We start from the raw sequence: 15386 nt of genomic DNA, 5'->3' as shown, positions 1-15386 counted from the left end.
GCTCAGCACAGGTGTTTTCCTGGTGCCACGGCTGCTCGTTGGTGCTTCAGCAAAGATACGCCTTTCCTGGACGTTTCTCTCTTCCTACTCCCACCTGCTATATTGTTTGGGTTTCTCTGTGATAGACAGGACTCAATCTCACGGAAGGCAAGCGGTATATGGTAAAAATGATGTTGGATTTGGGGGAGCCAAAGGACTGGAGTTCAAATACTGTCTGTGCCATCTCCTAATCTTGTGACCTTGAACAAGTAATTTCACTTTTCTCTGCCTCAGTTTCCTCACCTGTAAAATGAGGGGCTTGGACTAAATGACCTCTCAAAGTCCCTCTGACCTCTAAACCAGTAAGATCATCCTCTCTATTCTCAGCAAATTCGTGACAATGGAGGACAGACAAGTTGACCAAGAGATAGATAGCTAGAGGGGGCGCCTCACCTGGATCAAACAGGAAGCCTTTCTTAAGTTCCTACTATGTGACTAGCACACCTCATGCTACAGGAGCCATCCTGTGGTGAACCTGTTAGTTAACTACATTCATTCATCGCTGTACAGGCTCAAGGGGATCCTCCATTATTAACCATAGTTCTAGGTTTTCTGTCTAATAGTAGGAAGGTTTCTTGATGATTTTGTGACAGTTGATTCAACTTGCGCTTTTCCCTTTCTATTGAGAGAGGAGAGGGAAGATAAGAGGGAAAGCAGAGGGGAAAAAATATTTAAGTAGATTCAAGGCAATTGATCTAATTTTTAAGTGAGGGTCCCCCAAATGACTGCTGCCTTTAAAGGAGTAAACGATGTAAACCGACCTAGATTCCTATGGGAAGTTTAAAATCTATTCTTTCTGAAGATGTGTAGATCTAGTCGTGAACCAAACACAAGAGCTACAAAATGCCAGTCCCCTCCCCCATCCCTGCCCCCACCTTTCCCCATGTTAAACAAAAGCGACTGTTTTTCACTCCCTTTAAAGACAGTTTATGATCTTTGGCTATTAGGTGACATTTTGCTGAATGTAAATGGGATTGACCTGACGGGGGCCAGCCGTGGGGAAGCAGTTGCCCTGTTGAAAAACACATCCTCAGCTGTGGTGCTCAAAGCCCTGGAACTGAGAGAATGTGAGTCCCTGGAGAACGGCGGCAACTGGCTGGCCCTGGAGTCCTACCAGAGCACAGCACAACCCAGCGAATGGTCACCAGCCTGGGTCATGTGGTTGGAATTGCCACGGTAAGTCTACAAATGGCATCCTGGTAGACGAGTGGGGACAAAGATTTATGTTTCTTGGACAACTCTTTCCCATTACTTGGGCTCATTCATTATATTCACATCTTAATTGGAACCAGGCTTGCTTGTGGGACTTTTTTTTTTTAACTACTTCTATCTTCCCCTTTGGGTTTGAATATGCAGAAAGGGGTGATAGTAAATTGTGGTTAAAAGGCTTGTGCCTGTGACCTGTTCTTTAAAATGAAGGAGGACATGGAGAGGACCTGAGAGTTTGTTCAGCGTTAGTTTAATTCCCACCCTCCAATTTAACCTGTGTAGCTGTCCTGTGCTACTGAATCTGCCGTAAGTCAACTGTAGCTGAACCGCTCGGCTTTTTCTTCTCTTCATCCTGTGCAACTGAAAAGTTCATTTGCAAAACCCAGGAAGCGGCTGAATTGTAATTTTGGCAAAATGTAATTAGTCCTACAGAGGGAGACATTTAATTTTCTCACACACATATTCCTCAGAGAGAAAGGTGTCTGTGCAGCTCTACCCAACTTGAGATCTACCTGTGGAAATTACGCCAAGAAAAGTTGAAATTGGGAGTTTGTTTCTGATAATAATAGAATTTAGAGATGGAAGGGCTCTTAGGGAACTTTTAGTACAATGTGGACGTGGGAAGGCCATAGAGCCCGGTTTATTAGAGGAAGGATTTGAACCCAGGTTTTCCTGACTCAGAAACCACAATGCAATCACAAATAAGAAACAGCAAACATAAATTTCCCTTCCTTCCATAGCACTGAAATCAAATGACAAGATTTTCATTTTACCCTTCTTTGCGTTTTAGCTTCCATTTGGTTGGGGGAACAATGTAACCTATCTCTTTGGTGGGAGAGAAACATGAGCTTTTCCCGAGTGCCCTCTAAGGGAAGAGTGAGGGAGTGCCCTGAAGTGTTCCTGGTCAAGGAATCCCTGGTTTTCAATTCCTTTGGTATTCTTAGGAAATCTTTCATCTTCATTGCTGCATCACTCACTTGGGCAGTGCCAGGATCCAATTCCCTCCCCGGAACACTTTGCTTTTCTCTTGGAGGCTAAGCATTCTAGTCTTTAACTTCTGCTGTTTCAGCTAGTACGGAGTCCCTGGGGGATTCCTGAAACCAGTCTTTCCTTGATATAGACACGAATTTGTTACACTTTTGGCCCCATTACAAGGGGATGTCTCTAGGTACCTATCTTGACTGCTCAAGTGGGAGAGTTTCAGGCTACCCTACAACCCTTTGCGAAAGACATGCTGCTTCGCCGTAAAAGCCCTAGGCAGTCACAAACAGGGCAAAATATTTTAAAAAAGAAATCTCGCCTCCATTTAGATCCAGGATATCAAGTCTTTCTTCAGATTCTTGTAATGATCAGCCAGGCCTATTTCCCGTAATGCCATACCAAGCCAGCCTTCTCAGCCTCCAATGAAGAAAAATTACACCACATATCATCAGGTCTAGAAACAGGAAATTCATTGTAATTACATCCCCAGCTGCAACAGAATTCACACAAAAAGGGCCCGAGGGTTCCTGAAGACCGGGCATTAGTATGCTGATCCGGTGGGTGCCCATCCTCTTACATTCAGGCTCAGGCAATGGGTAGAATGAGTAAAAGTGGCTTCAAATGGACAATAAACAGAACTGTGTCTCACCCTTTTTAATGCTCAATTGTATGCCAGGCTAAACTCCAGCACACAAGCTTCAGATGTCACTTAGTCATACAGGTTATCAGATGCCATTTAATTGGAGCTGACTCAGTGAATACTTATGACCTTTATTCTGCTAGCTCTGGAGGGTCCATACTCAGCATCTGGAAGTCCTTCAACAAATTCTCTCATCAGGACGTGTATCACATTAATACACATTAAATCACTTCCCTTCTTCCCTAAGAATTTAACCTTTTCCTATCCTCGAATTCTTAAGTGTTTTGGGTAAAAGTTTCCTGATAAAAGATTTTTTTTTTCTTTAAAAACACCTTTCCTAACACTCCTAGAAGAACTCGGGTATCTCTCCCACTTTGGACTCATCATAGATTTGGTGTTATGAAGCACTTTAAGAGTTATGAATTGAGCTACTCTAAGTAACTTCACTGGGTCCTCCTTTGTCCAAGAGCAAATCCTGGGAGTAGAATCTGGGCAAAATTCACACATTATTGTTCATGGCGTGTGATGGATGTTAGCGGCATAGCACACTGAATTTTAGACACAGTTTCCTTATTTGTAGCACCACTGAGATGCTTTGCATGCCCTGAACAGTAACATTTTGTGGTAAGGAATTTTTAAATAACAAAGAGTGACTCAGCGACATGAGTAAGGGAGGATTCCAGCTAACACAAATACAAGAACAATTGCATTCACATCTTAGATGATAGTAAGGAACAGAAGAAAACAAGGAGTTATCAAGGGGAAAAGCAAGGCCTGTGACTTGGAACCTGAATTCTGAATTAAATGGGGACTTCGAGCCAGGAGAGAGATCCAGGAGCTGGGAGATCAGGGGTGGTCCTTCTCTTTATTGCGCACCTGCTATGGTCTCTAGTCCCAGGCCATTTAACAACATGAGGCTATTTAAGGTGGCTCACTAACTCTCAGAGGATGAAAAGGATCTTCAGACCCTGGCTCCTACTGCTTTGACTAACCACCAGGGCTCCCACTTGGACCACAAAGGAGCAAACCATTTAATACATTGGAAACAAACCAAATACCCTAGGAAATGTCAAATTATAAATTTCACTGAAATGAATTTGCAGGTATTTTCAAGAGTTCTGGACATATTATTTTTTGAGCGTGTGCACTATCAGGTTAGTGTTTAGACATATTTTTTTGGGAAAAAAACAAAAACACTCCCCTCTTCCCCCATTATGATTAAAGTAAACACATTAGAAGGTAAGTCATGACTTCCCCAAGCTATCCCACAGATTGTAAAAAGAAGTGGGAAAAATAAATGTTGCTCCTAAATTCCGGGTTAGTTTTTACCTTTCTGCCATGTAGATAGCTCTCCCTCCCTCGACCCACTCCCCCACCCACATGCTTAAATTAAAAAAGCAAAACAAAACACAATTTGAACTGTATTATTTTCTCCAGGATGTGGCACAGTAGGGCATATCTAATATTCAGCCCCTGCCTGTGGAATGTCGATATTCTTCTCATGAAGAATTCATAAAGATTAATATAGTTGCCAACTACAAAGAAAAGTGGGAGTTGTAGAGAAGATTCTCACTTAGGCAAAAAATCCTACACATGAGTAAAAATCAACCGCTAGGCACTTTTATTTTTCATGTCTTTGGTCCCTTTGGTACCATGATACTTGTGTGATCACTGTGACCACATTCCCACCCCATGTGACCCATTACCAGGCATCAAGTTCATGGCAAATTTAGTGACGTTTCTCTACTTTTTCCCAGCTCTATACCTTAGAAATCATGAAAAATTATTATTCCAGGAGATCGAATTATTTGTGGCAAAGATTAGTCCGTCTTCTGTGAGGTCCGATGGAAAGAGACATGGATTTTAAGGGCCTGGGTTCAAATCCTCCCTCTGTTTCATAGCTGTGGGAATTTGGGAAAACAACATTTTTAGATCTGTTTTCTCATCTGTAAATGGAAGGAGTTAAACTATACGACCTCTTGGGTCCCTTCCAACTCTAAATCCATGATCTTATGCTATACTTGGGTGGTATTTTTACCAGCTACAGAACAAAATTTTAATTTGTTTCTATCATTGTTACTTGAATTGGGTATTCTCAGATTTTCCAATGCTTTTAGATTTTAAAACCTGGATTCTGCAACTAACTCTAATACTTAACCAACCAGATGATTTTAAACAAGTACTTAAGTTTCCTCAAACTGCTTTCTAATCTGCAAAACAAGGAGTTTTGATGAGATAATTGGCTTCTTTTTTTGCAGTTTTAAATGATCAGTCTCTAAATTAGAGTTTGTGTTATATGTAGAAACATTAATTAGTCCCTGCATTAAAGATGTCTTAAAGGTAGATTTTAGCCTGCAAACATTTTCCTTTTTGTTTAGGTAGTTAAGAACCTCTGTGGGCTGTGGATACTATCTCTTAAATTGTATGAATCAAAGATCTTTTCCCAGACTTTCTCTTATGTGCAGATCACTTAAATCCCTGATCCTCACTTCTATATTACCATAACATTCTTGCTTAAGTTTCTTCCAAGTATAGAGAATCTGCCATATTCTTATTTTTTCACATACTTAACTAAAACAAATGTACCAGGTCTCTATCTTCTAAGAGTAATAATACAGTACTAGTTGTGCTAATATATACACATATATGTATTATACTAATATATACACATAAATATATGTGTGTGTACATACACACACACACATACTAAAGAAAAATGATCAATGCAGGAGAAAGATTTGACATTTTTTTTTTTTGTCCAGACATCCCTTAGTGGCTTCATAACTCCTTGTATCATAGGCACCTACTACTTTTGCTGAACTTTTTACTGGTTTACAATAGGGAATCAAATTTCAAAAGATAACTAAATGTATTAGGGAACTCATGAACTCACTGCCAGGTTCAGTTGATGACAATATATAAATTTTAAGACTGTACCCCAGAAATGAAAACATCTAAGTTAGTGGGAAGATGAAAATTATACAATTAACAGATAGACTTCATTAATAATGCATTTTTGCAGATCACAGCACTGACCTACTTAAAAGAACTGCTATAGATGATTCTAAATGGCCCCTTCTTTTTTAAAATCTCCAGATTGTAATCTTGATCTAAATATTTAAAGAACACTAGTTTGTATGTGAGGATTAAGATCCAAGTCAGTAAATTTAATTGTTGAGACATGAAAACATTACTTCAAATGCTAGATTTATACTTAACACCAATGAAAACATTCAGGAAAAAAAATTAGTTCTGATTAATCTGATTAGCCAGCATAGTTAATTGGTTTTTGTTATCTTTTCAAAATAACAATAGTTGACATTTACATATTGCTTTAAAGTTTGCAAAGTTTCAAGTCCCACCTCTGAAGATCTACTATCTGTATGACCTTGGCCAAGTCACTTAGCTCTGGGCTTCAGTTTCTTCCTTTGTCAAATGAAAGGGTCCCACTGAGGTCTCTTCCAGCTTAAATCTCAGATCCCATTTTCTTTGAGCTAAAGATCTGTGACCTTATGATTAAGTGAAAACTAAACTTACCTTTATGACTTCATATAAGATACAGAATGACATTCTCTAGCTAGAAACTATTTTGTCTCCTAAACCAAAATGGGTCACAGAAACTTCATTTTACAAGACTTGTATTTCTGGCATATGGTAGGTAGCAAAAAAAAAAAAAAAAAAAGGAAAAAGATTTTTTTAAAAATGTTACTAATTTTTTTTTTCTGTACTTGTATTTTCAGCTCCTATCCATATTAAACCAAGTATTTGGCAAATGCCAAAAATGGCATAGGACTTGGGAGATGTTAAATGACAAAACTATTATGAAAGCAAATACTGAAATATTAGTTTATATACCAACTAATTTAAAAAATAATTAATATATTAACACTGTTAGCTAAGACTGACAGTTGACCATGACCTTGGTGTTAAGTATTTACCAAATTCTCCAACTCCTCCCCCAAAGTAATTTGGTGTACAACCACCCAGATGGGAAAGTAATATTCTTTGGTTTCTGGAGAAAAGCCTCAAATTGGCTGTTTTTAACATTAGCAGCCAGTGAACTGTTGTGTAAACATGGTATCTAACATCCTAGCAGCAGGTGAATATTTGTAGTTCCTCTGGGATGAATCTACTACTACCATAAAGTCCTGCTGTGAAATAAAGCAAAAGAATATTATTTTACATCAAAAATAGGATATGGATTCTTGTTTATTGAAATTCATGCCTTTAAGCTACCCTGTTTTTGTTGAGTGACTGGATTATATATTTTAAAAAAACAACAAAATTGGCCATGTCCTAAATGATTACATATATTAAAAAATAAACCTGAAAACCTGGATGTATAATTAACTAATTTGAACACTAGACTTAAACAATTTTAAATCTGAATAATCAAAAGGTTTTTGTTTTATTTCAAATCTCATTTTATCTGGGTTAGAAATATTTAGAGAAGAGATTGAATTGCAAAAGCAATGAACAGTAGTGGTAATTAATATACAAACCTTATCAGTATTTTAAATTTTATTCAAACAGACTTTCTACACTGATAAGATGGCATCTGTAGGCATTTTTAGCACAATATGATTAGTTGCCAATATGTATAATTTCATAAGAGCAACAATTTCTGCATTTAGTCTATTAATAGGAACATGTTGATCCAGAAGCCAGTGGGTATTAAGATAATGTCTCCTCCATCCTTCAAAAACCTTCACTTGACCCTGCTATACCCGCAAACTACCTTATACCCTAGGAAATGAAGATCTGTGCCTTAGAAAGATGACTTTGGCAGCTGTGTGGAGGATTCTTTGGAGAGGGGGGAAAGACTTGAATCAAAGAGAACAATTAGAAGGCCATTTCACCAGTTGAGTTCAGAAGTGATGAGAGCCTGCACTAGAAGTGGTGTGGTGGGTAAAAGATGGGGATAGTGGGAAATGCTTTGTAGAGACATAATCTTCTATATGTATGTGTATGTATATATGTGTATATATATATATATATATACACACACACATATATAGAATAGGAGTGAGAGACTGGAAAATGGTTCTCCAATCCCATCTCCTCCTCCTTTTGACAACTCAACTCCCAGGAAAAGTACTTCCTTAACTTTCTCACTATTCTCTTTTCTGTCAATTTCCATCTGAATTCCAATCTCCCACTTGCCTGAAATTGTTCTCTCCACTATCAGTCACCTTTACTGCTAAAGCATGGTCTTTTCCTAGCACCCATCTACTTGACCTCTATGCTGATTATGACAATGAAACTCTTCATCCCATTAGTTTTAAGCTTTCTGCTGATTCTCCTACCTGTCTGCCCATACCTTCTCTGGCTGATCTCATCTATTAGGTATGGGACTACTCTAAGGCCTGGATAACCTGAGTCATCTTTTTTCTCTCTCAGTGATCAAGTCTTTTGGATCCTTGTAGAATTTCTCCGTGGTTGATTCCGAAGTCTACATATCCAGCCCTAATCTCTTTTCTGAATTCCAGTTTCATATTACCAACTACCCAACTTGCCCAAAATAGAGAAAAAAACAAAAACCCTATCTCTTGCCATCATCACCTAATCTCCCTTCCTCCAAAGTTCCTTATTTCCACTGAGTAACACCATTTTCCCAGTCAGCCAGGTTTTTTCAACTTCAGTCATCCTTAATTCCTTTTTCCCTTATGCCATTTCAATGTTGTTGATTGCATCTTCATAACTTCTCACTTATGTATCCTCTTCTCCATTTATGTGATTCTTAGGTCCAGGTCTTTATATCTTACCTGTACTAATGCAATAAAAACTCCTAATTGATATCCCTTCTTACAATTTCTTCCCTAATTGATCTTCCACACGCCTGCCAAATTAATCTTCTAAGGAACATACCTGACCCTGCTCAAAACCTTCAGTGGCTACCTTTTGCCTCCAAGATAACTCCTCTCAGTCTGACATACAAAGTCCTTCACAATCTAGCCACCACGTACCTTTTAAGACTTATTTTAACTATCTACACCATCTGAAATACATGCTTTCTGTTCTATCTTTCAGGATATTTAAAAATATCCTGAAGGCTCATTTTAGGTATGACCACAATCATTACTGCTCAAATTACCTGGTATACATACTTACCTGCATACAACAGAGTAAACAGAATGGATTGAGAGGGACGGATTCATCATTTCTTTCTATTTTAAGTGATTGACATAATGTAGGTTATTAATATTTACTGAATTAGATGGAGACATTCCTTACCCAATTTCCTGTTTTAACACAAAGCATTACTAAGTTTAGATTCTTGGTCCTCCTTTTCTCCGTCCTTTTTGTTGAGAAGTCCTTCTCAATTTATATTTTGCCGATGAACTATTCTCTCTCTCTCCATGTATATATATTTATATCTTGATTTATATTAATCTTTATACCTGTTTTAATAAATCCCATATTTGTGTGCACACACACACAGATGCATTTACATGTTATTGCTTTGAGACAATTTAACATTTAAGTACTTGTCAGCGAGACACTATTTAAGCCTTACTTAACAAATATTATCCCTAACATAAGAATAACCAGAATCATGTTCCACACACACACTTGACATAGCTAATTGCTGTCTGTCACCATCCTACTAGCATAGACTAATTGGTGTTTATCATTGTTATTTTCTGTAATGCCCTAGCATACAAAACTTATGAGATAGTGTATGAGAGAAAGCCAGATAATAAAGGTCTTCATTAATAAGCTAAAATGGTTTGTCTTTTGAGTGAACCCCTGGTATTACTAATCTGAAAAATATGAGGAATAGAAGGGTGACTTAAGAGTCATCAGCAATTAAGCTTAACTTTCTGTGTATACATTAATCATATTGATATTTCAGGTATTTGTACAGCTGCAAAGATGTAATATTACGAAGGAATACAGCTGGAAGTCTAGGTTTCAGCATTGTAGGAGGTTATGAAGAATACAGCGGCAACAAACCATTTTTTATTAAATCTATTGTTGAAGGAACACCAGCATATAATGATGGAAGAATTAGGTAAGGATGAATGGGTAACTGAAGGGGGTTCTGTTCTTGCAGAATTTCCCCTCAGTTTCTTTCTGAATACACAGGTTTATTTTATTAAGGATTGGGGAGGGAGCATACTTTGTTCCATACTACTTAAAAAAGCCTGGCTATACAGATTTTCAGGTTTATGTGTTAACCAGTAATCTTTCCACCATATGTGAATTTAAGTAATAAAGAGAAATAAATACATTTGAATAGAAAAATAAGGACATAACCATCCTTTTTTGATGATCAATTATATAATCTTTGTCTCTAATATATTTTACAATACTTTAAATACAAGAAGTATGGAGAAGGCTTGAGACTCAAATAACCTTAATGGGAAAGTAAGATGATATGAAACCATATGTGAGATATGTGAAAGAGAACTAAAATCAGCAGAATAATCTTAAAATAACTGTAACTATGGATAAACATATTGTGTTTCTATATTTCTAGATGCGGTGATATTCTTCTTGCTGTCAATGGTAGAAGTACATCAGGAATGATGCATGCTTGTTTGGCAAGGATGCTTAAAGAACTGAAAGGAAAAATTACCCTCACTATTGTCTCTTGGCCTGGAACATTTTTATAGAAGTTTTGCTGTGGTGGAAAAAGGAACACAAACAAGCTATTTAAAATTTGACATGAGATTTTGACTTTTTTTTTTTTTCAACTTTACTTTTTAAGGGATACATTAAGAAAAATGTAAACTTGCATGTCAGGAAAAGTAGAGTCTCAAGAAAAATGCTTCTTGAAAAACCTGAAAACTATTAGTAGTTTTTCATCAAAGTGAAAGACTCATCATTTCATGTCTCTAAGTTTGTATTTTTCTATATAATAATGTAATAAAAACCCTTTAGCTGGAACTACTTGTGTGCTCCTTATTATCGTATTCAAATTTATATGCATTTTGATTAAGAAATCAACAAGGAAAAATAATTGGCAATTGTAAAACACCACAGAAATAATCTGAGGACTAAATTTATAGTTTCAACCCCAAATAGCTGAAGAGTACATCAGAGCAAGATTTTCCTTTCATGATCAGCTAAGCAGCAAATATTTTTCAAATTTATTTTGTCTCAATTATATGATGATGAATTGAATTTGTTATAATTAAAAATAAACTAACTCATTCTTTGTAAGGCCACATTATTTGTTACAAAAACTACCAATATTAACTTTAGGATCAACCCATCAGTACTCAAAATTATGAGTTTGCCTTTTTTTAAGTCTTTATAAATGATCAATTTACTAGAAAATGAAGGTTATTTTTATTCATAACCCATAGGCAGTATCAACAATGAAAAACTGCACAAATGGGTAGGTAAAGAGGCCTTGAAAAAAATCACCAAAGGTGACTGGTAACAGAAAACCAATTTAATCCTGGCTCTTCTGGATGGCTACGAAGAGGTCCAAACTTGTGCCAAAGTGACAGGGTACTACTGTGTATGTGCCTGCAAGGAATTATGTAAGTCAAGTAATTTCTAACAAAATTACCAGATTGCCTTAAAAATGGATTTTCCTGATTTGGAAATACAACCCATTTGTTTATATTCCCAAATTTATACTAACAATCTGTTGCTGAATAGTTGTAATACCAAAATGAGTGCTGGATTATGTCGCTAGAGATGGCTCCATTCTAATATGGAAGAAAAAACTTACTTGCAAATAACATGTTCCTGTTTTCAGTTTTCATTAAGTCCTCTTGAAGCCCATATAAGTATGCCTTTGATACTTTTGTAGTGTGGCATGTGACAGGCAACTGATTAGCTCATGAAAACTATGGCCTTCCATTAGCTAGCTTGTGTACATATATTAACAGTGATAGCCAACTTGGTCTCTCGCTTGAAAGGAACATCCTCTTTAAATTTGCTTAGTGATTTGTTCACAATACTCTGGTGATTTCTGCCCTTTCATTTCTCAAATATTACAAGATGACAAATTCAAGCAAATCTAAACTTGACATGAAAAATTCACTTTATTTTGGGAAAAAAATTAACCTTTTCTCTTTATACTAACAGAATAAGATTAAGCAGAAATTTCTTAAACATTATCCAGAAAAATAACAAGATTTAAAGCAGCCAGTTTTTGGCATTAATACAAGCACTACAGGCCTATTCAGCAGGGGCAGCCTCAGTGCTCTCCTGCTCTGGGGCAGGTTCACTGCCAGCTTCTTTTCCTTCTTTGCTCCTTTTCGATTTTTTGTGTTTGTGTCTCCTGTGACTGTCCCCTTCTTCACTTTCATGGCGTCGTCTGCTATTACTAAAGAAAAAAGGGAAAAAAAGGTCAGAGCTACTATATACTGACTGGTGTTTAAAATATTTTTTACACTAGAACGTGATGAGTTTTGAAACCATAACTCCTTGTATGAAATCTTAATGTTTCTGTGTGCTTTGGGAATGAAGGAAAAACAAAACACTGATCAGATCATCATTTTGAAGAGACAAATTTTTCTAGATGACCTTTAGGCATGTATATATTTTTACCACAGTTAACCCTAGAATCAACAGTCTTTAACTCATATTATACTTATTTATGTAACCTAAATTATAGAAGAGACAATTATAAAAAGAAATAGCAGCTGTGGAATTTAAACAATGGATTTAAAGCAATTTTAAAAATAGGAGACATTCTGGGGTGCTTACATTAATTATCTCTATATGCCGCCACACTTCTAATTTTCCAAATCACATTCTGTCCTGCGTTGTCCTTTATGTCCCTCATGTCATATACCATCCAAATTTTTGGACAATAAAAGCTTGAATGCACTATCTAATGGCTACGAATAAGTTTTATGTTTCAACAGGTTATTCTTAATGATTTAGAGAGCAGCATGTACACTACTAATTATCTGGAAGTGTTTATATGATTTTTCTAATATTTCAAGTCAATTGGATTTCTACTAGTTTCATATTCATTTCATTTTTTAAATTAAAGAACAAACCTTCTAGATGACTTGTGTCTTGTCTCCTCTTTTTCTCTGTGTCTTCTTTCTCTGTGTCGCTCTTCTTTTTCTCGACTTGCTCTATGACGCTCATAGCCTCTTTCTGTATATTCTCTGTATCTGTATCGTTCTTCGTCACTGGAATTGAAGTAAGGACAAAGTTAGCTGGTAAACTATCAGACAAAAATAAGGGCAGGTATATTAAATAATACATAGTTGTCATTACATACTACTTATAAGCAAATATTACCCATCAAGGAATAAGGGGGCCTGATGCCTCCTTACTGGAAATATCGTACAGCAAAAGTCTGATGTTAAAATAGCAAGTGAGTTCTTGACCTATATATTTCTAGGGGTCAATGTAGCAAGTGACAGGTTTGGAGGAGAGGGAGATGAATCTGGATGAGGGTTTGAGTGAAGAGATATGGGGCTCTACTTCCTAGAACTATCATGTATTTTAGAGAGCATAAAAACCTAGCTGCTTTTTGCAAGTGAATGACTAGCTAGGCTCTAGCTCCACAATTATTTCTGATAACTAAAGAAACAATAGTTTTTCCTCTAGTTATTTTCTTCACATGCAAGAAATAATACCACCTGCCTCTTTATGGAAAAAAATTATATATAATTCTGCCTAACAATACTAAATACAAGGAAAAGCAATATTCCTTTTTTTTTTTTTTTGGGTGAGGCAATCGAGGTTATGTGACTTGCCAGGGTCACACAGCTAGTAAGTGTCAAGTGTCTGAGGCCACATTTGAACTCAGGTCTTCCTGATTCCAAGGTCAGAACTCTATCCACTGCACCACCTAGTTGCCCCAATATTTCTTTATCTTACAATTTATTCATAAAGCCAGAAGATTAGCTTGAAATGGCAAAGAACTTTGATCAGAAATCTGTATAATCCAGAAGTCACGAAACCGAACCTGCAAATTTGCTACTTTTTTGTATCTTGATTTGGAAAAAATTATATTTTCCCTAATCATGATGGGCTCTTTTCTTCATACTGCTCTGTGTTATTAGAACAAGTCTATGCACAAAACTTCAATTCTGAAGGATACTCAACCTTAGTAGCAATTCCACTGTGTTAAGGGCAAATAGATGAGAAATAGGATGTTTATATAAAGCAGAAAACAAAACCTACTGTATAAACCAGAATACTTGGTTTCAACTTATATCTGAACATTTCTTCTATTAATGCAGAAGGAAACATTCTCAAAAACATGGAGTACCATTTGCCAAAATGTAAGGAAATAATTTGTTTCTACAACTGGCGACTGCAAACTCCAACCCAATACTTAACTTATGTAACCTTAAGCCAAGTTACCTCTTTCAATCTCAGTTTCCTCATCTGTAAAATATGATTTGACTTAGATGATCTCTAATGTTTCTTCATGCTCTAAACGTGATCCTACAACATATATACTAAAATTGATTTTTCAATGAATATGACTTGATAATTATTGTTAGCCTACTTATATAAAAAAGTATTTAAATGCCTTAAAATTTATTTCGCCATCTGAAACACATGGTAAAAAAGATCATAAGATCACAGAGTTAGAGCAACTGACTTGCTGAAGGTTCAGAACCAATGCTTTTATGAACTGTACCACACAGTAAAGAAAAAACTGCAGGGGAAAAACTGAGCAAATTATGCATGATTGATAATGGTTTCCAAACTATACACTGTGCTCTATTTCAGAGGAAGTTACTTTTAAGCAGTTCATAAATGAAATGATGCACTCACATCAAATTATCATGCTTATGTCTCACAAAATTAACAAAACTCTTCACTAAAACACCTTTTATAATTAAATGAATGAAAAAAAAAAACTTAGCCAAACTATTTACTTTTTGCATATCATGACAGTAAGCTGCAACTCAGAAAAGTTTGAAGTAGGCCACCAAAAACACTGTGGCTTCATAAGGGGAGAAGAGGAAGGGAGCCTGGAAGAAGAAAAATGGACTTCTGGTATCACAGAGGCCTTAGAATTATTAACTTGGAAACAATTAATATTTAGTATTAATAAATAGTATATTGATAAAACAAACATGCCTAATGTTACCGGAACATTCAACAAAGACTATTTAGATAATTATGATCTGACCACTGACTCTCCAAAAGTTCAAATATGAGAGCCGTAAAACTCTGGGATGCCGCTTTCACCCAAATTAAATTAAAATATTCTGAAAATCAGAATTCTCAGGATGAATTCCTACAGCATGGGTTGAAAGGCCAAAATGATGCACAGAAAAATCAGTTATGTTGCTTTCATCTCCCTTTTGCTTCTCTTCCCATACATCTCTAACCTGTGATTCCTTTCCCTACTGTTTGAGTTGGTACAATGTTGGTAGAAGAAAGGCAAGATGTTAAGAGAAAGGCAAAAATAAGAATAATAAAGTCAGAATAATACTAATCTCTTTAAAAAGAGAAAATAGTAATGGTAGTAATTTTACTGCCAGTAGCATTCAATTCTGGTAACAAAGGACCTCACCTAATTTACTTTTTGTGAGAAGCATGGTGGGGGAGGAAGTGGGGTGAGGATTGT

At 36.4% G+C, this 15386-nt stretch overlaps 2 protein-coding genes across 6 annotated transcripts in view; one reads left to right on the top strand and one right to left on the bottom strand.

The window, feature by feature from the left end:
* Positions 1-10743, top strand: part of LNX1 (ligand of numb-protein X 1) — a 147832-nt gene extending 137089 nt beyond the window's left edge. For both annotated transcript variants that reach the window (XM_027836018.1, XM_027836019.1), the window contains exons 9-11: positions 987-1215; positions 9726-9884; positions 10353-10743. In XM_027836018.1, the coding sequence (XP_027691819.1) occupies positions 987-1215; positions 9726-9884; positions 10353-10488 (524 nt within the window). In that variant the 3' untranslated portion in view covers positions 10489-10743. The remainder of the gene's footprint in view (positions 1-986; positions 1216-9725; positions 9885-10352) is intronic.
* A 1107-nt stretch (positions 10744-11850) lies between these two features.
* FIP1L1 (factor interacting with PAPOLA and CPSF1) overlaps positions 11851-15386 on the bottom strand; it is a 105160-nt gene continuing 101624 nt past the window's right edge. For all 4 annotated transcript variants that reach the window (XM_027836020.1, XM_027836021.1, XM_027836023.1 and 1 more), the window contains 2 exons: positions 12841-12978; positions 11851-12158 (listed from right to left, as the gene is read on the bottom strand). In XM_027836020.1, coding sequence (XP_027691821.1) covers positions 12011-12158; positions 12841-12978 — 286 coding nt within the window. In that variant the 3' untranslated portion in view covers positions 11851-12010. The remainder of the gene's footprint in view (positions 12159-12840; positions 12979-15386) is intronic.

Source organism: Vombatus ursinus, unplaced genomic scaffold (genome assembly GCF_900497805.2).
Source record: "Vombatus ursinus unplaced genomic scaffold, bare-nosed wombat genome assembly UNPS02014818.1, whole genome shotgun sequence".
In the NCBI taxonomy this organism is placed as follows: Eukaryota; Metazoa; Chordata; class Mammalia; order Diprotodontia; family Vombatidae; genus Vombatus; species Vombatus ursinus.
The sequence above is the reverse complement of the archived record's forward strand: the minus strand, read 5'-3'. Positions and strand labels throughout refer to the sequence as shown.